This window comes from Chelmon rostratus, chromosome 4, assembly GCF_017976325.1.
Source record: "Chelmon rostratus isolate fCheRos1 chromosome 4, fCheRos1.pri, whole genome shotgun sequence".
Classification (NCBI taxonomy): domain Eukaryota; kingdom Metazoa; phylum Chordata; class Actinopteri; order Chaetodontiformes; family Chaetodontidae; genus Chelmon; species Chelmon rostratus.
Window position 1 is genome coordinate 26,192,394 of NC_055661.1, and position 20,910 is coordinate 26,213,303.

General features: G+C 43.0%; 4 protein-coding genes across 6 annotated transcripts in view; 2 read left to right on the plus strand and 2 right to left on the minus strand.

Annotated features, from left to right (window-relative positions):
* cyfip1 (cytoplasmic FMR1 interacting protein 1) overlaps positions 1-2,737 on the plus strand; it is a 28,527-nt gene extending 25,790 nt beyond the window's left edge. Inside the window, exons 28-31 of the mRNA XM_041935929.1 lie at positions 637-731; positions 828-1,066; positions 1,159-1,306; positions 2,057-2,737. Of these exons, the coding sequence (XP_041791863.1) occupies positions 637-731; positions 828-1,066; positions 1,159-1,306; positions 2,057-2,221 (647 nt within the window). The 3' untranslated portion in view covers positions 2,222-2,737. The remainder of the gene's footprint in view (positions 1-636; positions 732-827; positions 1,067-1,158; positions 1,307-2,056) is intronic.
* On the minus strand, positions 2,660-6,407 carry nipa2 (NIPA magnesium transporter 2). Of its 2 annotated transcripts, none has more exons than XM_041935931.1 (6): positions 6,248-6,407; positions 5,351-5,581; positions 4,903-4,959; positions 4,352-4,442; positions 4,076-4,236; positions 2,660-3,858 (listed from the first exon to the last, which is right to left on the minus strand). In XM_041935931.1, exons 2-6 carry the CDS (start codon positions 5,487-5,489, stop codon positions 3,200-3,202), a joined length of 1,107 nt encoding a protein of 368 aa, XP_041791865.1. In that variant the 5' UTR covers positions 5,490-5,581; positions 6,248-6,407; the 3' UTR covers positions 2,660-3,199. The 2 variants fall into 2 exon arrangements, with proteins under 2 accessions (XP_041791865.1, XP_041791864.1); XM_041935930.1 differs by lacking the exon at positions 6,248-6,407 and adding an exon at positions 5,677-6,170.
* A 558-nt stretch (positions 6,408-6,965) lies between these two features.
* Positions 6,966-9,633, minus strand: nipa1 (NIPA magnesium transporter 1). The gene is made up of 5 exons (XM_041935932.1): positions 9,455-9,633; positions 9,265-9,312; positions 9,021-9,111; positions 8,719-8,879; positions 6,966-8,540 (listed from the first exon to the last, which is right to left on the minus strand). The coding sequence occupies exons 1-5, from the start codon at positions 9,585-9,587 to the stop codon at positions 8,047-8,049; spliced, it is 927 nt and encodes a 308-aa protein (XP_041791866.1). The 5' UTR covers positions 9,588-9,633; the 3' UTR covers positions 6,966-8,046.
* Positions 9,634-10,468: 835 nt separating this feature from the next.
* The window catches only part of herc2 (HECT and RLD domain containing E3 ubiquitin protein ligase 2), a 40,242-nt gene continuing 29,800 nt past the window's right edge, over positions 10,469-20,910 (plus strand). For both annotated transcript variants that reach the window (XM_041934567.1, XM_041934568.1), the window contains exons 1-17: positions 10,469-10,528; positions 11,475-11,583; positions 13,128-13,221; positions 13,422-13,553; positions 15,433-15,655; positions 15,897-15,997; positions 17,317-17,458; positions 17,549-17,653; positions 17,767-17,938; positions 18,115-18,288; positions 18,830-19,018; positions 19,145-19,296; positions 19,570-19,727; positions 19,834-19,947; positions 20,041-20,292; positions 20,378-20,571; positions 20,650-20,850. In XM_041934567.1, the coding sequence (XP_041790501.1) occupies positions 11,512-11,583; positions 13,128-13,221; positions 13,422-13,553; positions 15,433-15,655; positions 15,897-15,997; positions 17,317-17,458; positions 17,549-17,653; positions 17,767-17,938; positions 18,115-18,288; positions 18,830-19,018; positions 19,145-19,296; positions 19,570-19,727; positions 19,834-19,947; positions 20,041-20,292; positions 20,378-20,571; positions 20,650-20,850 (2,475 nt within the window). In that variant the 5' untranslated portion in view covers positions 10,469-10,528; positions 11,475-11,511. The remainder of the gene's footprint in view (positions 10,529-11,474; positions 11,584-13,127; positions 13,222-13,421; positions 13,554-15,432; positions 15,656-15,896; positions 15,998-17,316; positions 17,459-17,548; positions 17,654-17,766; positions 17,939-18,114; positions 18,289-18,829; positions 19,019-19,144; positions 19,297-19,569; positions 19,728-19,833; positions 19,948-20,040; positions 20,293-20,377; positions 20,572-20,649; positions 20,851-20,910) is intronic.

A 20,910-nucleotide genomic window follows, 5' to 3' on the forward strand; every position in this document is an offset into this window, starting at 1 on the left:
GGAGACACTTGAAGGCAGAGTGAAGCGCAGGCAGTCATTTAGAGAAGTGAAACACTGTAATCATGTAAATAAGAGGATAGTGGCAGATATTTCAGACAGCCTTTCCTGCAAGGCATCCATAGCGTTTCACTCTCTTATAGAAATAGAAAAAAGTTGTGTAACGAATGGAAACAAAGAGAGCAAGAGACAAACCCTGCTGACCTTGGTGTTTCTTTCCGTCAACGAATTCCACTTCAAGTCCATGGCTGTGCCCAGTTTACTGCTTTGGTTATATTTACTGTGTTACCGTGTTGTTTTATTGTCTGTGTGAATTCATGCTCTATGTCGTGTCCTCAAAAATCCACATAATGGAACAGAAACGGTAACCCCATGGCACACGAACAGGAGAAAACAGTGCTTTTGAACTTTCCAACTGCAGATTAAAACAAATTCAGTGCTGTAGTGAGTAAAGTACTGTGAATGTTTTCATTGTAATGGAGGAACATCGGCAGCAGCTCATTGTGTGTTTCTGGACAACAGTGCAGCTCTGTGGCACATACAAATAAACTATATCAGGGTTTGAATTCACAGACAATATTTTGTTGATTTGTCGACAAGAAAACTAGATTTATCTCACTATGTTTTTATTTTCCTCAGAGGGGGAACGCCTTGATGCCAAGATGAAGCGTCTGGAAGCTAAATACACAGCGCTGCATATGGTTCCACTGATAGAACGCCTTGGAACCCCACAGGTACGGCCGGTCCAGAAGTTCTGTGGGATCAGAAGTGAAAAATACCGACCTGATGAGCTGTTGCGTATCACGGCCCTTTTTGGCTTTCTCTTGCAGCAAATAGCCATTGCTCGCGAGGGCGACCTCCTGACCAAAGAGAGGCTGTGCTGCGGTTTGTCCATGTTCGAGGTCATCCTCACTCGCGTACGAGGCTTCCTGGACGACCCCATCTGGCGCGGACCGCTGCCCAGCAACGGCGTGATGCACGTGGACGAGTGCGTGGAGTTCCACCGTCTCTGGAGTGCCATGCAGTTTGTGTACTGCATCCCTGTGGGAGCCCACGAGTTCACAGTGGAGTGAGTGCAGCAGCGCACACGGCAGCGTCACGTCCTCTGACCACATGTGATTTAACGTCTGTATTCACGCGCCCCCCTTTCCTGTTTTGCAGGCAGTGCTTCGGAGACGGCCTCCACTGGGCTGGCTGCATGATCATCGCCCTCCTGGGACAGCACAGACGCTTCGACATCCTCGACTTCAGCTACCACCTTCTCAAGGTGCAGAAGCACGACGGCAAGGACGAAGTCATCAAGAGCGTGGTGAGTTGGAGGGACGAGGATTAGCTGTACTGTCATATACGGTGGCAGTTCATCAAGACTCAAGGAAGTTATTGCACCCAGCCAAGAAATAGTCCAGCACAAACCCCCATGTAAAACTTGAAGTTTAATACTTTTTTGAATGGATAAAACAAAGCAGAAATGATGTGTTAATTAGTGAGCTTTAGTGTTGCTGGTAGCTGGATTGTTTGGTGGTTTTGATGGTTTGGACTGAACAAACAGTGAAGGCGTCACGTTGGGTTCTGGATCATTGTGACAGCATTTCTCACTGTTTCCAGCATTTTTACAAACCAGTTGATTAATGGAGAAAATCAGCTGATTAAGCCATAATAGAAATAATCATTAGCTGCAGTCCTATACAGAATAGTTCAAAGTGAGCTCTACATCAACCACCTACAACAGTAAAATCCTGCTTTTACATTAACGCATGAGCATAATAATCTAACGAGGTCATATATAATACTAGAGTAGTCACAGGACACGTCTTTCTGCATCGAGTGCTTTTACTTTTAATACTTAAAGTATATATTCCTGATTATATGTAAGTACTTATAAACAAGTAACATTTTCTATGCAGTACTGTTACGTACAGTATTTTTACATTGTGGTGTTAGTACTTTTACTGAAAGGATACTTCCTCCTCTAACAGCATCATAGGACACTGGTCAGACCCACAGAAAAAACTTTTTTTTTCCTTTTCTGTACATTTATTCATATTTTCTGCCCCTTTAGCCACTGAAGAAGATGGTCGACAGAATCCGCAAATTCCAAGTCCTCAACAATGAGATTTTTGCCATCCTGAACAAGTACCTGAAGTCCGGAGACGGAGAGAACATGCCGGTTGAACACGTCCGATGCTTCCAGCCACCGATACACCAGTCGCTCGCCAGCAGCTGAGGCGCCGCCCCCGCCGTCGATACTGTGGACCAGCGTGAAGCTCCAGACGCTGCCAGCATTACCAGACTATCCGCAAATATTCCTCCTCATTTACTTTAGGTCTTCAGTAGCAAAGGACCATTAAATGTAAGGAAGTTGGGCCACATTTTTTTTGTCAGAATATTTTTTTTTTGTATTCACTCGTGCCTTATCAGAAATGAATAGATATTTCCCCTTTTTGGATGAACTATTCTTTGTTTTATACTTGCAGAAAGCTATAGATCAGGGAAGGGAAATTAGTTTTATCAGATGAGTATTTAAGGTTTTGCAGTGGTGGAATATTAAGGGTGAACAGCAGCCGATTTTAAGTGGGGGTGGAAGTAAATTTGTATTTTCTATATTGTTGAACATGCATGCTAAACATTTTTAAAGGAAATTGAAAAGTAACAAAGCTCATACTCATGTTAAGCATTTATTCACTGTGCCTTGTGTTTCAAATGTTTTAATCATTTTAATTCAATAAATATGTAACAAATCTGTTGGTTCATCTTGAGAGCTTTTCATGTAAACGCTACAAAAAAAGTTCAGAATGACTTCCAACCAAAATTGTTTTTACTGTCAAGTATCACGAAAAAAAAAACCTCAAATCATAGTGACTGTCCTTTTAACTGTAGTCATCGTCAGCAGGAGCTCGTATAGAATATATATTAAAACCTTTATCCTTTTGATTTATAGAAAGTAAGTCAGTGCATGAATATACATGTACATATAACAAAACGTTTCTTAAAAAACTCATTTACAGCGCTACAGAGGAATGAAATTAAGTTCTAATTGACTGAATATGAGCGGGTCATATTCTGAGAAAAGTAAGGCAAATTAAAACATTAAATACAATCCACTGGTCTGTCACTTTCCCCATACAGCTGATTGTCTTATTGTTTTCATACACCATAACAATGCCATGGTTGGTGAGTCAGTAGGACTGGGGACAAAAGTTCCTTAATGATCCAATGAGGACGTCATTGCCCCATTTCTTCTAGAGACGCTATCAAAAGGCAAGCCCATTTCTCTGTCCTCCATGTCCTCGTTAGACTCACTGTGTAGCAGTTCATAGGTGCTGTGGGACCCCATGCCGTTGGCTGCGGGAAAGGCTCGTTCTTCCTTCCTCATGGACACAGCCAGAGTAGCCAAGCTAACACTGACGTCTTTGAAGGCATGGAGCAAGAAGATACCCACGATGATCGTCAGGAAGCCGCTGAGGGTGCCGATCACGTCGTCCGTGCCCATGTGCCCCCACTCCTTGAAGAGGATGGCCGAACAGGTCAGCACAGATGTGGTGAAGAACACGTAGTAGATGGGAGTCACCAGGGAGGTGTTGAATATGTCCAGTGCCTTGTTCAAGTAGTTGATCTGCGTGCTCACACAGGCCACCAGACCTAAAAGCAAGATCCATGCCAGTGGGTTTCTCACTACGTTCTTCCCGGCGATTGCTTCCTTGATGGCAATACCCAGTCCTTTGACGCAGGACACAGAGAGTGCCCCAATTACTGAGCAGATGGTGATGTAGACAAGGATATTGGTCTGACCGTGGCGGGGACCCACAACAAATATGAAGATGAGGGCCACGATGATGACAAGAGTGGCAAAGAAGAAAAACCCTAAGACAAATGGAGTATGGGGTGTTAAGGTGGACTTAAAGTGAACTGTAATGTTTAAATCAACATTCGGCATTAGGCATTCTGATATGGTATATCTGTATTTCATGTATTTTGCCTCTGTATTTTAATATTTTTGTTATAAAGACTGACAAAGATGTAAACCTTGGTAAAAGTATAAAATCTGTCAGGATCTCTGATATCCAATTTGTTACTGCACCTGGGTCAACCAGCTTCCTGGTCATGTGTTCGAGGCTGCTGATCTCTTCCTCTTGCGGAGCGTGGATTACCATGGTGGTGGAGCCCAGGATGCTGAGCAGGCAGCCAAGCTTCCCGTGCAGGTTTAACCGCTCTGTCAGGAAGTACGACGACAACACCGCACTGCAATGACATTCATAGTCAGCCACAGTGACTGCACTCCACAAGTCCATTTCAAAAAGGAAAAAGTCAATGTGGACGAGGTTTAAACGTCTAAATCATGCAGCGAATTGTGTACCTGACAAGCACACTGAGGGCTCCCAGTGGGGTGACCAGAGTCGCAGGAGCGAAGGCGTATGCTGCAAAGTTGGCTGCTTCACCAGCTCCCACTGTAAAGGATTAAGACACACTAAGTTAACTACCAAATATGAAAAAGGACAACTATATTGTAATGAAGACAGAGAGGGGTCAACACTTTGAGGTTTTTTGTGCACACTGCAGGAATATTAACTACAAGGATACCCTCCCATGTAAGCAGAGAAATCTGAGTGGGAAAAGTAACAGGCAGCCCCTCCCTCATTACCACCACTGAGCAAGGCCCTTAAGCCCAAGTGCTCCAGTGGATCTACTCAGTAACCAGCAGATCAGACTGTGGTTGCACTGAGTGGCTACCAGATATGAATGTGCAACTGTGTGAGTGTGATCACGACGTTCCTGGAAGAGCAAGCATGAAACTCACCAGAAGAAAATAAACAAAAAACAAAACCAGTTTGAATTGTGACATTTAAGCATCAGCTTAACCCAACAATAACTCTATTTACATTTTAACTACAGAGTGCCATCACTTACTTGATAGTAAACCAGCCCACCATAGCCATTCTTTTAGATATGCATGACCGCCCTGACCTGAAGAGCAAAAAGATTTTAGAATGTGATCTTCAAGTCATTTGAATAACATCTGCATGTAAGCAAAATCTGACTACATGTCAGCTGCAGCTGCGTTGGACTTGAACTGAAGGACAAGGGAAATGGTGAAGTTAATTATTACCAGGTTATATAGAGTGCTGATGACTCTCTCTCTCTCTCTCTCTCTCTCTCTCACACACACACACACACACAAGCATGATACCTAGGGAAGGTTTAATAAGGCGTGTTAATGGCCTGACCTCACTGGTTTGACTTCTAAGCTGACTTTCAGCATTGCGCAACTACACCAGGGAGTGCCTCAACTCAACTGACAAATATGGACTATTTGCTCCTTTGTTGGCTTAGTTGTGCCGTGCATTGAACACAGTACCTGCTCGCATCGACCCCTTCCTTGCCAGCCTCAAAAGACCTTTCTTCTTGAGGATAAAACTGCCTCCAATGAAGATGCTGGAGCTGATGGCCAGTCCCAGACCGATGTAAAAATCATACTTCCCTCTGTCCTGACCCATACTGAGGCTGGATGTGTTGGTGTGGTCTGTCACATTTACGACCAAACAATGCAGATGTTGACCAAAAGTACAGTTCTGGCCGAACCAGACACCTGAGAGCAAAGCACATGGAAGACAACAAAGCATGTATCAGCTGCTGAGAGGAAAAGTCAAAGTAAGGTATTAAACTTCACAAGCAATGTCCTACCTTCTCCACAGGTGATATTACAACCTGGCAAACCATAGCTGGACGTGGGGGAATATTCCATCACAGTAACAGCACATTTAAGAACTATCTATCGTTACAGCCGGCTGGTGCCACACACACAAACACGTATCGACTGAGTAACGAATCGGTTGTTTGTGTGTTGCACATAAAGAGCCTAGTGTTCCTCCGCTGATTTGTCACCATTCTCATGTCAAGACACAGGAATTCAGGAAGTGTCACGCCACTCAGGTTAATGTTTACCTGAGCACGCTAGGTGCAGCTGTTTAAGCAGCTAGCGTCAAGTCGCCCTTAACCGCCTGTGTGTGAGAAAACTACTCGACTATTATGTCACAACACGTTTTCTCAGAGCCAACAGCACTGGGGTGGTGCCAAAGACTCACAACTGAATTTTTTAAACGGTATTTAATTGCGAGAGTATCGCTTGTTAGCCACGTTAGCTCAATTTAGCGCGACGGCTAACTGCTTGGCTAGCGAAATCAGTTAGCGTTGACTACGAATGTGAGCGTCGGTCGGTTGCTCGGCTTTACAAGTCATAAATAGAGTTAAATACCTGTTCAAAGGTGGCTGATGTCCCAGATAAGAAGAAAGTGTTGGCAGCTAGAGGTTAGCTAATAGCTAGCCTGCTTCCTGGCTGTGTGGCTAACCATCTCATACTGCTCTCTCCACGTTCAGCCAGCACAGACACCGCTTGACGACTGCCGCACTGCGAGGCTCTTCTTCTGCGTATCGCCGGAGATGTGACCGCTGAACTGTGTGCCCCCGCAGGATGAAGGCCAGTACCGCAGAGATAACATGATACACTGGGGCTAAATTCAGTCAACAATTAACAGCTTCTACCTTGATATTTTTATTGGAGTCAGTCTCTTATATTGAAGTTGTACTTTATTATTTTATAACTTATATGTCAATCATAAAAAACTACAACTAGAGGTGTAATGTGAAAATACTTAAGTCAAGACCATGCACATGACCATAATATGTGCTTATTATTAGACTGTATGAGTCACAATTTTTACTAAATGAAGAATCAGTTATTGTAAATCTGTTTTATGATCTAATAGATAAATAATCCATATTATCATAATTCATTGGGTTAGTTTCTTATTCATCCAAAAACATCCAAAAGCATCAAAAAGCTCTCAACAGTAATGGTGTAAGGAAAGGCAATGCCAAAATATTTTACAGGTGATATGTAGCTACTTTGATTTAGTTTAATACTCCATAAATCAAGCAAAACAACCAATCCTTAATCAAAGAGAGGACTCGTAGAGCTTGTAAGGACAGTGTATTTCTCACAAACCCATTAGAAAAAACAAATGCTTGTCAAAGCCAGCACAAGGCTGACACATACATTTGTAGAAATTAGTGTAAACATTTGTATATTCGTATAAATAATCCATAATCCACATGTTTTAATTATACATGTATAATGTGCAGTTGCAACACATCACAGCAACACAGCTAGTGGCCACAGCACAAAAGTTTATATTTGGCAAATCGGCTTTCCAAATCCATCCATTAGAATCCATTTACAAATCCAACAGACAAAATGTTCAGTCGTTGTTGACGCTCATGTTTGTACAACTCCTGCACTAAAGAGACTGCTTCTGAAATTACACTGAATAATTTAGAGGCACACTGAATAAAAGTGGAGGTGATTCCACACAGTCCAGCATTGGGAGGACATTCAATGAGCCTATTAAAGCCTTGAGGGCAACACTTACACACCAATGCTATGTAAGTTTATTGTAACTATCTGAATTGAGTAAAAACATGAAAATGACAAATTCACTGTTCCCTACGCTATACATGCTGGCTGCATCGTGGTCCTCCTGTCCCTGTCTTCCCATGTCAATTATTTGTACTGTCTCTTGTGCCTTTGTGTCCTCTGGGAGGGTTGTAACCGAATGTAATTCCGTTGCACTTGTGGAATGACAATAAACGCTTCTGATTTGAGTGTGACAGTCTCATGATGAAGAGAGTTGCATTCGTCAGCATCGATGAAATCAATGAAGGAATGATTATAATTACACAGTAAGTAAGAAATGTTTCATAAGAAACTGCAAGGAGATTCAAGTCGTTTAAACTGGAGTTTGGAAAAGTTGGGACGCTGTGTAAAACGTGAATGAAAACAGAATGCAATCATCTGCAAATCAGAATAAGCAGATATTTACAAAAACCAATGGAGTTGATGAGGTAAGACATTAAATATATTGTCCTTGTACTGTTTTCAATAGAGTATATGTCAAAAAAGATGTTTTAATTATGTTTTACACAGCCAACAAAGACAATATATTTAATGTCTGACCTTAAAGTTTTTTGAACCTGGCTTTTATGGAGACATCTAAATCAGTCCGTCTTCTTCTTCCAAGTAATCAAAGCCTCTTGGGAAATTCGGAGTAAAACAACCCCGACACACACTGTTGCCAGACCACAAAGCATGGCAAGGCTGTCGGTTAAAGTCAGAGCAGTCCACTCCTTGAAGAGAAGAGCAGAAGCAAGAATGACGGTGGATGTGAAGGTCACATAGTATATGGCTTCAAACACGTTGGAGCTGAAACACTCCAAGGCCTTGTTGATGAAGAAGAACTGGATCAGGATGCTGACGGCCAGCGTCCCCAGCAAGCCCAGGAAGAGAGCCAGGGCGCTGCTGTTCGAGGGCCCTCCTCCAAAGACGTCTTGTGCAACCAGGCCGAGTCCTTTGCTGCTGGGAACGGTGAAGCTTCCCAGGAGGGAACATATGGCGACATACACCATGATGTTTGATGTGCCTTGAGCTGGAGCAATCCACACGATTAATATGACCAGCAACAGGGCCACCAGGAGGGAATACAGTACAAACCCTGCAGGATGAGAAATGATATAATCATTTATAATGCCATTATATCATGTATTTTTGGCTTTTTACCAGCTTGCTTGCAATTCTGTGGTGAACCTCATCTTTAATAATTCTGGAGGACACATTTATCAATGACTGGAGTGAATCGAAGAGAAAAACACAAAGAAAATCCACTTTGTCACCTGGGTCCAGTAGCCTCTCCTCTAACTCCAGTCTTGACGTTACAGCCTCAGCTTTAGGGGCATGAACGATCAGCACAACGGAGCCACAGCAACATAATACGCAGCCAAGCTTTCCCAGGATATTCAAATGCTCCTTCAAGATCCAAGAAGCCAGCACAGCCCTGCATCACACAAAAACAGCATCACAAGGCAATTCACCTAGTCCTGATCCCGTGTAATAGCTTAAAATATCACAATATCAAGCTAAACGCTTAAGAGAAAACAAAACAATAAATTGCAATTGCAATTTTTTTAAGACTTACCCAAATAACACTCCCAGGGCCCCCAGTGGTGTCACTATCACAGCAGGGGCCACATTGTATGCCAGGAAATTCCCAATTTGACCAACAACCACTAATGACATTCATAAACACATGTGTTAAAACATTTCTCATTAAACATTCATGGAAAATACTGCGTTAAATGAAGATGTAAGGGGCTCAGAACTCTGGTTTCCAGCGTTAATTGAACTGCGCATCCGTGGCCGACAGATGGCGCTATACTCACTGGCCAATGTGCCACTCCACCACACCGCGTCTGTGAGGTACGAGCCTCCTACGGAAAATACAGTTAACAGTTTAGTCTGCGGCTTCACCTGACTTCATGATATAATGTATATGGCTTCCCCACTTCTGCCCATGTGGGTATTGTTAAAGAAACCCTTCTGTCCGTCAGCTTCTCTGCTGTTTCTGACTACCTCTGTCGCGGGAGCGTAATATTCCCTTTTTTTGAAGCACAAATGTCGACCCATTGATGAAACTTGATATCACTGCTATCACTATTCCAGCTACGGGCAACGAAACGCCACTTAGTTCAGAGTCAGTAGCCATTACTGTGGCTGTTGTTTGTGAGGTTTGGCTTCGGTTGCAGGATGACTGAAGGTCTGTAGCCTAACTTTGTTTGAATCAGGAAGTGAGCAACTGCGCATGCGCGGCTGCTGGAGCACCCGGCTGTTCTCTCTGCACTTCACTAAATGAAAAACTTCTCACCCCAAGCGGTTCAACACGTGATTCACTAATTGCCTCCACATCGCAGTGAGATTCTGCTGTTATTTTCTTTCCTTCTGAATTTTCACGCTCACAGAAAAAGCCTCCGAGATTATCCATTAACGAAATGACTCTCATATGGGCATATATTGTACAGTGTGATTACTGAACCAAAACTGAACTGCATTTTATTTTTCCATGTATAACCAGAGGGGATAGCACAATTATCCGTGCAAATAGTACAATTATACAGCCAAATTAGACAATACTCAATTCAAAACAGTTTCGATTAAATTAATGGTTTTAAGATGTCAGTGGTATAAAATCCTTATTAATTAATAAACTCTATAATTAAACTATATATAATAGTTTATACTAACATAAACTATATAATTCTGTGGCTGAATAAATACCTGTGAAATAAATATCTCCGGCCTTTCCTTGAGACACACCGCCGCCTAGCGGACAGTTTTATTCATTTTAGGCCAACCCCGCCCCTCCTATGTCCCGCCTCAATCCAAAGGGAGCGCATATTTTATTACACCGACCGGTGCGAGAGGGCGGAGTAGACTCTGTCGCGAACGGATCAGCTCGCATGAGAAATCCCACCTCAGCGGGCTGTTGTGGTACAGAACAATCGCATTTAGTCAACCAGTTAAGGCTACGTAATTTGTTTCCATGCCTCGTGCCCCAGTGCGCGACCCGTCAATCAAGTCCATTATGAACCGCTTGTTAATGCAGCAAAGCAGCTGAGGGGACGAGAATAGCTTGAGAAGAGACCGCAGGTAATTTAGAAAATTGTTGGCAGAATTGACATGTTACCCGCTGTGTTGCTGAACTCGCCGGGACGGTGCATCTCGTTCGGTTCAGTGTCATGTCACAGGAGCTTGTTCATCGTTGCCTGGACGTTGAGAGCTGGTTTAGCGTTAGCTAGCTAACGTTGTGTTAGTATTAGCTGTGTAGCAAGCTAAGCAGTTAGCCTTAGCTGCCAAGCTAATGTGAACGTTACCGAGCATTAGGTGTTGCATTATGAGCGTGTTGATGCTGTGTCAGTGTGTTATTACCCTCCGGACTAGTGTCTGTTGTTATACATGATAACAAGGTTACAACCACTTTATCAAGGTTAGCAGAGACTGTGCCCTTGCTAGCCTTTAATGCTACGATATTCTCGTTTTCCTTCCAGTGTCTCATGTAACGTTAGAGTTATGGATACATCTTTGGCCTTAAACTCCAGCGTTAATGATGTCAATGAAGCTAATGCAAGGTACAACTTACAGTAGTAATTTTTAGATTGCGTTAGAAAATTGCGGCTATAATCGCATGTATAATTTAAGAGGTTGACCCAGTTAAGGATGAAGCATTTTGTGTGACGTTACTTTAAACATTAACAATAAGAGCAGCGATATTTAGATGTAACCTAGCTGATGTTTAATATTAGTTTGGGTATCTTTAGATTTGTCACTGAAATGTGAGTGACTCAGTCCTGTGTTTTGTGGCGTTGGGGTTCCCTTTTGTTTACACTTGGATGATAATATTGGTTGGTGTTGGCATTTTCTCTGTGTAAATTCACCAGTTTGAGGTAATCTTAGTTTATGTTTTCATCTTCATCTTTGTCCTAATTGCGTCACAGGCACTTTATAATGCCAGGCATTATTAGCTGACTCTAATCTGACCTTGACTTATGAAGTTGTCTTATATCATAACACAGCCTTTCATTTCTTTATCCTGCAGGTTGGCTGCGTTTGCAGCCAGGAGAGGAGAGGGGAAGATGCCTTCTCCATCTTTTACCCTCGATGCTCAGCTGAGATTTCATGACAAATGGCTGAAGATAGACTTACAGGTATGTGTTGTAAAGGAGTGAATCATGTGAAAATTGCTGCTTGTTCAGATTAGGAGGACAGCATGATATTTTGTTGGCTCAGTCACGTGACCAAGGAGGAGAAATCTGCAAAGTCCGACCGTATTTTTCATCTTTGCCTCCGCTGTAACATTATATTTTCCTCGACTGTCTTAGAAAATGTTAGTCTCTTGGATTATCCAATACATTTATCTGCATCTGCTGCAGCAGTCTCAGGTGTCTTTTGCTGTCAACAGTAGTTGAGCTTCATTTAGAAACGGCTTAATTTCTAAATTGTTGTGAGTCTGACTGTGTTGGGGATGAACTGCAAAACCTCTACACCTTGATGTCTCACTGATAACAAGTGTCTATCTTATCTCTTTTTTTCCAAAGCATTTTTTCTATGATGCCAGAAAGTTAATGCGTATTACGGTAGTTACCACACAACAACATCCAAAATTGTCAGAAACAAATGCAGAGTTGAACAACAGGAGTTTAGACATTTAAATGCTGCAACCACTGGTCTGCAAGCTGTATCAAGCCTCTTGTGCAGATGATTATTGTTTTTCCTGCAATGTGAAAAGTGGTGTAGCCTATAATTTTCCACTACGTTTGGGTGAAAAGCTAATAAAAAAAAAATGTTGTGAAAACAAGCTCATGTTGGTTGTGATTATGAGGCCTTTTATCAGTATATGACAGATTTAGAGAAGGGTGGCATACATCACTCAGTATCCACTGCCTCATAGTATGAATGAGGCTGTGCCAGGAGCCCTCTGCTCTCACCTCCACAGACTGCAGCCTGTCTGCACTCACCCTGAGCTTGAAAACCGGTTCGCACTACCGAATGAAGACTAAAACTGGGGAAGGGGTGTCATGTTTTCCCATCCTTGGAGCTCTCACCAGTTCTGAAGGCAGCTTTAGTGTTATGTGTCTGGTCTGGTGTCATCTTTGTGCTAACATGTTTTTGACATTTAAGACCTTAGATCCTTGAAAGCAAGAGTCGGCTTTCCCCTTGCGAATATTTATTAAAGCAAAGCACGAATGGTGTGCCACTTGGGTGATGACACAGATTTCACAGTCGATTAATCCTTGAATCATTTTGAACTCAGTGATAAAGCGTCTTTCTTGTACTCTCATTCTTTACTTTTGTTTAATATTATTAGATTATTAGTCGTCTGTGTTAGTTTTCTTAACTTAGTTATGAAGACTGCACAACAGGTTTCCTTCCACAAGTGAAACAGATGTTAGAATTAGTGTTTCCTCCAAATGTTTGAAAATCTAAAGAGGAGTGAAATAAGGACAAATGGAATGGGAATGTCTGTTTTAAAATGTACTTGTGTGAAGACAATATTTTTATATGGTAAAGAACCACAAAAACAAGCTAACCCTAGTTCACTGGATTCATTTCACCAGCGATTTTAATGCCTTCATAATGTGATAATATTCTGTCTGTGACAGAACTTACAAAGCAAACACATACAGATGTGAACTCACATGATTTCATCAATGTCCTGTGCTGATTTTCTATTTCTTGCTTCCTTTGGCAGCGGGCATTCTCTCCAGAGGGGCTGAGTGAGATGTGGAATGAAATGGTAAAAGATGAGGAGATAACATTCAACGGAGAAGAATCAGCTCACCCAGGTATGGCACTGAGAGATTATAACATCTGTTTACCCTCTATGTTTTTAACAGGTATACACATTGCTGCCATCAATTTATAATGGCGTGGTGTATTTTTGCTCACTGTCTAACGACTTTATGTGAGACAGGGACAGGGTTACAATTTTAACCTTTCTGATGGAAAAGAAGGCTAATGTTGGAATTTCTTTTGGTTATTTCAGAGGATTGCACCGACTGCTTTGGAACTCAGAAGAAGGATGAACCCAACGACAAAGAAAAGAAAGAGGAGGAAGAGACATCGACATCTGTACATCACTCCATCATTGAGACGTGGGACTGGGGCCGGCAGCCTGGTGAGAGGGCGACCTGAACAAGACTGAAATGTGTCAGGCTACAAAATATCCCGTTGTGTCGTGCTTCTACGACGCTGCCCTGTTCTCCTGTTGTGGCTCTTGTTATTTAACGGCTTTCTGTTTCCAAGTAGGGTAATTAATACCATGTTGACAGCAGATGGTTTCACAACACCTAAATGTCGGCTAGATACAATGATACTGATCATTTCAACACATGGTCAACCTCTCTGTTTATCAATTCCACTTCTGTCAGGCCCTGCTGATGCGTGCGTGTTTTGCTGGCACGTGATGTGTGGAAACTCTAAAATGACAGCTTGCAGTCTGAAGGTCTGCGTGGTTATTTTTACCCCTCAGAGTGTAATCTTGGTAGGCGCTATAATGTGGCCCAGCGCGGGGTAGCGTCTCTCACCCTTGCTGTGTTTACTGGCTGGACTGGGTGTGACAGTGTCATGGTGGTGGGAGATAAGCATTGGGTGGAGGTAACGGGGGAGGGTCTATATGCTTACTGAAGGCAGGCTTTGCGGCTACATGGCTGCGTCTCACTTTTTTATTTTTATTGACCGAGTCAGGAAATCACACTGGTCTGCTTGTACAGTGAGTGTAACTGGATCGCTACATGGACGAGTGCTCTGTCATTGATGCTTAAAGTTCAAACAGCATACTTCCTGCTTTTCCATTGAGTGGCCAGATATTTGGAACATGTTGATCTCAGCAGTTAGAGCCCAGACCCAACCTATTGTTTGTAACTAGGTTGGTGCAGGGAGATATGACAGATTTACTCTGATTCTTAGCAGTGGATGTGTTTTACATCACTTTCCCATGCTATATCTTTTGTAAGAAGTTAAGCTTGTTAGCCATGGTTGCTGTATAATGAACAGTTAGAGACTTGTCTGACTGGGATACATATCTGTCCTGACAGCTGAGCACAGCTGACTGTAGTGTGGCTCATACAACCTCAGGCCAGTCTGGCTTACATAAAGCTTAAGTAGATTTCAGACCAGCTATTTTGGCCCATCTTGTCCTCCCTGCAGCGCTGCTATACAGACACATAATAAAGCATTTTCTTTTGAACCGGATCAGAACAAAGGAATGTTTGTGCTAGAAGGCCAGTGGGGACAATTTTGCCTGTGGTGAATATTCTGAAGAAACAGTCAAGACTACAAGGAATAAGCCTAAGTGTCACAGGACCCTTTCCTGAAACACAATGCTGTTATTGTGATGAAGGTATAATGGTGTTTCTTCACTTATTGCAATGTACCAAAACCTTCTGAACACATAATACATTGTAAATGGAGTCAGTTTGTATGTAATCCTCAAGGGGCTTTATAATCTGAACAGTATAGGACACCCTCCACTGCTGAGAGTTGAAAATGAGAATTTTAAAACCAGATTGCAGCTTGAATTATTAATAGGCAGCAGTATGTTTACTATATGGCAAGAATATTTTTACTGTTGGATGTTTTTGCTTGTCCTGTATCATCTGCTTGGAGGTGATGTTGAATTTGTAGAATTATCTTGGTTTTTCTTTTCCCATTCTGAAAGCCCTTGTGTCAGATTTCTGGTGAACAGTGACGGTATGTTGTCTATGCCGCTCATACGTTTTTACATATATTTTATAAAAAGTCTTGCTGTCACAAATTAGTTTTGAATTGCAGAAGAAAAAACTTAAGTGACTAATTTAACTATTAACGCAGAAATAACACCAGTATTCTAACTATAAGTTAGCGTTTATAGTTTAATAATAGATTATTTTGGTCAATTATGTTAAATGTATTTTGACAAATTTTCCTCTTTTTGCACACAAGGTTAATGATCATGTTTTCCGGCTGACAATGTTCAGGCTGATTATGTCTTTGTTGCCCTTTCCTCGTGTGTTCAGATGAGACTGAGTTGAAGGACTGTCTGATGGTCCTGGTTGACGACCAGCAGAAACTCTCAGCTCAGATGGCCAAAAGCACCCTGTCTGCCCAACGCCTGCGCCAACGCCTGGTCATCCTGGAGCGCTACCTCATCTCTCTCAGCCACAGCATGATGGAGGAAAAGTACAAGGTCCGCTGGAAGACGCCCCCCAGCCCGCCGCTGCCTGCTGCTGACAATAAGAGGTAACAGTAATTAATAATTAACTACAGATTGAGCCACCACAGCTTCAATGTATACAACACAGTACAGTTTCTTCATGTTATGTACTTATATGTACCTGGCTTACAGGATTGTTCATCCTTGTTTGACTTACATGTTGCAGCTTGGTGTTGAGTGCACGCTGTGTTTTCCTTACAGAGGCCTCTTAAACACACACAAATGCATCTTGTGTTAATCCCTGTGTATTTTGCTTTGTTTCCTCAGCCCTCGTCCGGCCAGTAAAGGCGTCGAAGGTTTGGCCAGGGTTGGCTCCAGGGCAGCTCTCTCTTTTGCCTTTGCTTTCCTGCGGCGGGCCTGGAGGTCAGGTAAGAACACTCACAGCGAAGGTGTTTCGTGCCCGCGTGGTGGTGATGATAGCTGCTGTCATGGTAATGGAGCTTTGCTCAACAGCTGTTAATGAATGCATTGCGCCATGTTACATGCTGCTCATAGTAAACAACCCAGCGTATTTCTCAGTGCCATGTTTTTAGCCTTGTGTCGGCTAGATGAGGGACTGCAGGAGGTTGTGATTTGTAGGTAACATTCCTCCTGCTTTGGGATAAGACTGTATCTAGTATCAAAAAGGGCCGTTTTGCCACATTTAGCTCTTCATGCTTGTGTATCAACAGTACCACTGAAATAGAAAAATCCCCATTACAGGCATAAATTAGGAACAGCCAGTAATTAGTCTCTGTGTCACAGAGATGATGTTCTCATTTTGTCTGTAGTTTATAATGTTGCTCCGTTGAACTGGACTCTACCAAACTGTGATTTTAAAATGTTGGCCCATTCATGCATATAAAGGGGGTAGACAAACACATATTACCATCCAATACAACAATACTGCCTCAGAAAATGACCACCAAATACCACCAGAGTTGAATTTGATTTTACAAGTCATATATAATTTCTAAACCTGTATCTCAGTGTATGTCAATCACACAGTCTCATTATGTTTAATAATGAACGTCTTTGGCTGTGTTAATTTAAAAGTCCCACGCTGCTGGTTGGCAAGTAGAGATGCTGTTTTTGTTACGTGTGCTGATGTGAGGATGAGAGCTGCCTGTCCACAGGGACTGGGTGGGAACAAAGAGCCGGCCTCTTCTCTGTAGCCTTCCTGTAACATGAGTAACACACACACACACACACACACACACACACATACAAATACATACTGTTAAGCCTCTCATTCTCAGTGTAGCTGTATTCCTGGAATACACTGCAAGAACAACAGAAGTGTAACAGTGTGTTCTTTTAGCCACCACCTGCTGAATGAACACATGTAGAAATCCTGGATATTATGAAGTTTTTTTCATTTTGCAGGAGGACGGGCCAGGATAACGATCATTTAATCTGATTGGTTAAATGCATGCAATGTTTAGCCCATTTTCATCAAGCATCTCGGAGTCATTAGTGTAGTAGTAGAAGTAGTTCTCATTTCCTTTTGTAGAATACTATTGAATAAATAAGTCTGTTTTGGGACAGATATTTGTGAATTTACAATGTTTCTATAATTAAATGCTTATATGCATAATTTCAGTAAAAAAAGTATAAATGAAGGTGCCCTCACGCTGGGCCTGGCAGATTGTACATTTAATATTTTTGGGTACTGTCTGCATATAAAACAGAAGTTTGTGTTTTATAGGAGATGATGCCGATCTTTGCAGCGAGCTCCTCCAGGAGTCTCTGGATGCTCTGCGTGCTCTACCAGAGGCGACACTGTTTGATGAGGGAACTGTATCATCAGTGTGGCTTGAAGTTGTTGAGAGGGCAACCAAGTTCCTCAGGTTTGTATCTACTGACCAGTGGTTAATTCTGTGTAAGATGTGTTGGACAGTCTTCTCGTAATCTTCATGTCTTGTCTTGTTTGGGACCAGTGATGTACATGGAAGTGCCAGCACCAAAGGCAACATTCCCCTTCAGGACCAGCACCTGGCCCTGGCCATCCTGCTGGAGCTGGCTGTACAAAGGGGCACTCTCAGGTAACCAGATACCCTTAATGCCTGCTGATTTGCTTATGCGTATATCCTCCTGCAGTTGAAATGCGCTGCTACCTCACTGCTCACTTTGTCTCTTTGTCACTGTGTTTTTCTAGTCAACTGCTGTCTGCCGTTCTGCTGCTGCTGCGCCTGTGGGAAAGTGGCACCAGAGAGATGGACAACGAGCGCTCCACCCAGGGAACCAGCGCCCCTCTGCTGCCCCTCCTGCAGCGCTTTCAGAACATACACAGCAGCAAGGATGAGCCAATTCCTGAAGAGGAAGCTGAGGTGAACATTTTTCTTTTCACATCACTTGATGGAGGAAGAACAAGAAACCTCTAAAACAAAATGTCATCAAAAGATGGTCTGTTGCTTGGAAACACCTGTCTTTAAATACCCTTGTCGCTCTTTTCCTGCTTGATAATCAAGCTAATGAGTACTTGGTTGATTGCTGTGATTACCAGATCCTCACAGCCCCCCTGAGTCCAAATGAGAGTTTCCTGCGCTACCTGACCTTGCCTCAGGATAATGACCTGGCTATTGACCTTCGGCAAACAGCTGTGGTGATCATGGCTCACCTGGACCGCTTGGCTTCTCCCTGCAGCCCTCCACACTGCAACTCCCCCACATCACACAAGGTGACAACTCTTTTTTTTTTAGCAACTGACAATGCTTGAATCATTAGTTATCTTATTTTGTAGGTCAGTGAGGCTACTGGTTCCTTCGATTATTGCTTGAGTTATGTGCCTCTTTTTCATCTTTGCGCTATATATATCTCTGACTTTATACTGATGTTGCACTGAAGTCTTGTACTGCTCTATTTTTAGTTTTAAGTTTCATCCCCCTTCTGTCTTTCATGTCATTCTGTTTATCCATCACAACTGTGCATTTTATTGCAGTGTTTGTTGTAAAGTACTTTGTAACACTGGTTTTGATAAGCAGCATACAAATAAACTTTATTATTAGCATCATTATTATCTTAGCTATGTACTCTGTGTCCTCTGTGAGTCTTTTTTTGGAAAAACTTGAACAAGGGTTATTAAAATACCATGCTTAAAATCCATGTCAACCTCTCATATTTGATTATGGTGAAGTGTTTTTTGCCAAAGGGGACATTACAGCCTCAATGACAGACCATTACCATGAGACTGACTTTGTCTCTGTCTTGTTTTGTTCCAGGGAACCCTGCAGGAGGTGATCGCATGGGGCCTTTTGGGCTGGAAGCTTTATGCCAATGTCAATGGGCCCATTCAGTGCAAAGCTCTGTCAAACCTTGGAGTCACACAAATCGTCTGTTCAGAAAAGGGTTTTCTCATCCTGTCCAGTAGTGGCGCTGTTTACACCCAAAACTACAAGAGCACAACCCTGGTCAGTTCTTTTGCACATGAGTTTTCTGTTTATCAATGTACCCTCTCTAATGAACCCGTTGTTTTCTGAAAGAAGAAGTAGCTCTGTGTCTTCTGCAGAGTGAGTCACCAAGTTATTTTGTTGCAGGCTCCAATGCTAATCCATTGTCTGAGCTCCAGAAAGATTGTGAAGCTAGCAGCTCATCCTGATGGGCAGCACTACTTGGCCTTGTCATCCAATGGGGAGGTGTTCTCATGGGGCTGCGGCGATGGAGGCCGCCTTGGACATGGAGACACCACGTAAGAAACTAGAGAAAACCCCAATCTGATGTTTAATTTCCTACTACTTTTTCATTGTCATCCAATGTAAATATGAAGGCATATAGAAATTCTGTATCTAAATCCATAGCTAAAGTGATACGTATCACCAACAATTCCTATATAAAAAGTATAAAACAATGCCTGAGCTATAAATTATTACTTTTTACAAAGACCAGAAAGATTCCTGAAAAGTGTCTCGCATCTGTCAGAGAAGCATCAATATGCTACATCTCAATTTTCCCTTTATTTCAGGTATCTAGAAGAGCCTACAATGATTGCAGCCTTCAATGGGAAACAGACAGGAAAGCATGTGGTACACGTTGCTTGTGGGAGCACATACAGTGCCGCCATTACTGCTGATGGCGAGCTGTATACGTGGGGCAGAGGGAACTACGGTCGACTAGGCCACGGTAAGCTTCATCTGCTTTGAAATTGTGCATGCAGCCTGAGCTTGACTAACAACATCTTTGTGTGTTTTATCACTGAAAAAGAGTTGTCTTCTGACTGCGTTGATAGGCTCCAGTGAGGACCAGACCACACCCATGCTGGTGACGGCGCTGAAGGGACTAAAGGTGGTGGATGTAGCATGTGGCAGTGGTGATGCACAAACACTTGCTGTGACAGAGAATGGTGAGAACAAGAGTCTTTTTGTCTTCAATCCTTCAGCATCACCTTAACTGAAATGTAAGTATTTTTGTTCACCATCTCCGTGTGTTTCCACAGGTCAGGTGTGGTCCTGGGGGGATGGAGACTATGGTAAACTGGGCAGAGGAGGCAGTGATGGCTGCAAGACACCCAAACTTGTGGAAAAACTGCAGGACCTGGACATAGTGAAGGTGTGCTGTGGCAGCCAGTTTTCAGTGGCCCTCACCAAGGATGGCCAAGTGTACACCTGGGGAAAGGGAGACAATCAACGCCTTGGTCACGGCACAGATGAGCATGTTCGCTACCCCAAGTTACTCGACAGTTTACAGGGTGAGTTGACTATTACCTGCTTATCTGTATTGTCCTCAGAAGCTTAATACGAATGCTGATCTTTGCCTGCTCTTTTTGCGATCAGGAAAGAAAGTTGTGGATATCGCTGTGGGGTCGACACACTGCCTAGCCCTCACTGATGATGGGGAGGTGCACAGTTGGGGCAGCAATGATAAGCTGCAACACTTTGATACACTCTTTTCTAACAAGAAGCAGCCGAAGGCACTCCCAGGGCTCAACTCCAAACACATAGTGGGAATCTCTTGTGGTCCAGGACAGGTAATACATAACTGCCATTGATGATTTTTATATGCTTAGAACATGATTAGACCCAAAACGCTTACTGTTTGTTTTCAGAGCTTCGCCTGGTCCTCGTGCTCAGAGTGGTCTGTTGGGCAGCGTGTGCCCTTTGTGGTGGATGTTTGCCCCATGACCTTTGAGCAGCTGGACCTGCTCCTGCGGCAGGTCAGTGAGGGAATGGACGGCAGCTCAGACTGGCCTCCCCCACAAGAGAAGGAGTGCATGGTAGTCGCCACACTCAACCTGCTCAGGCTCCAGGTGGGCGACCGTATATCAGCAGTTCTTTCATGCCTAGTTTGCCCCACACAGTTTTGCATT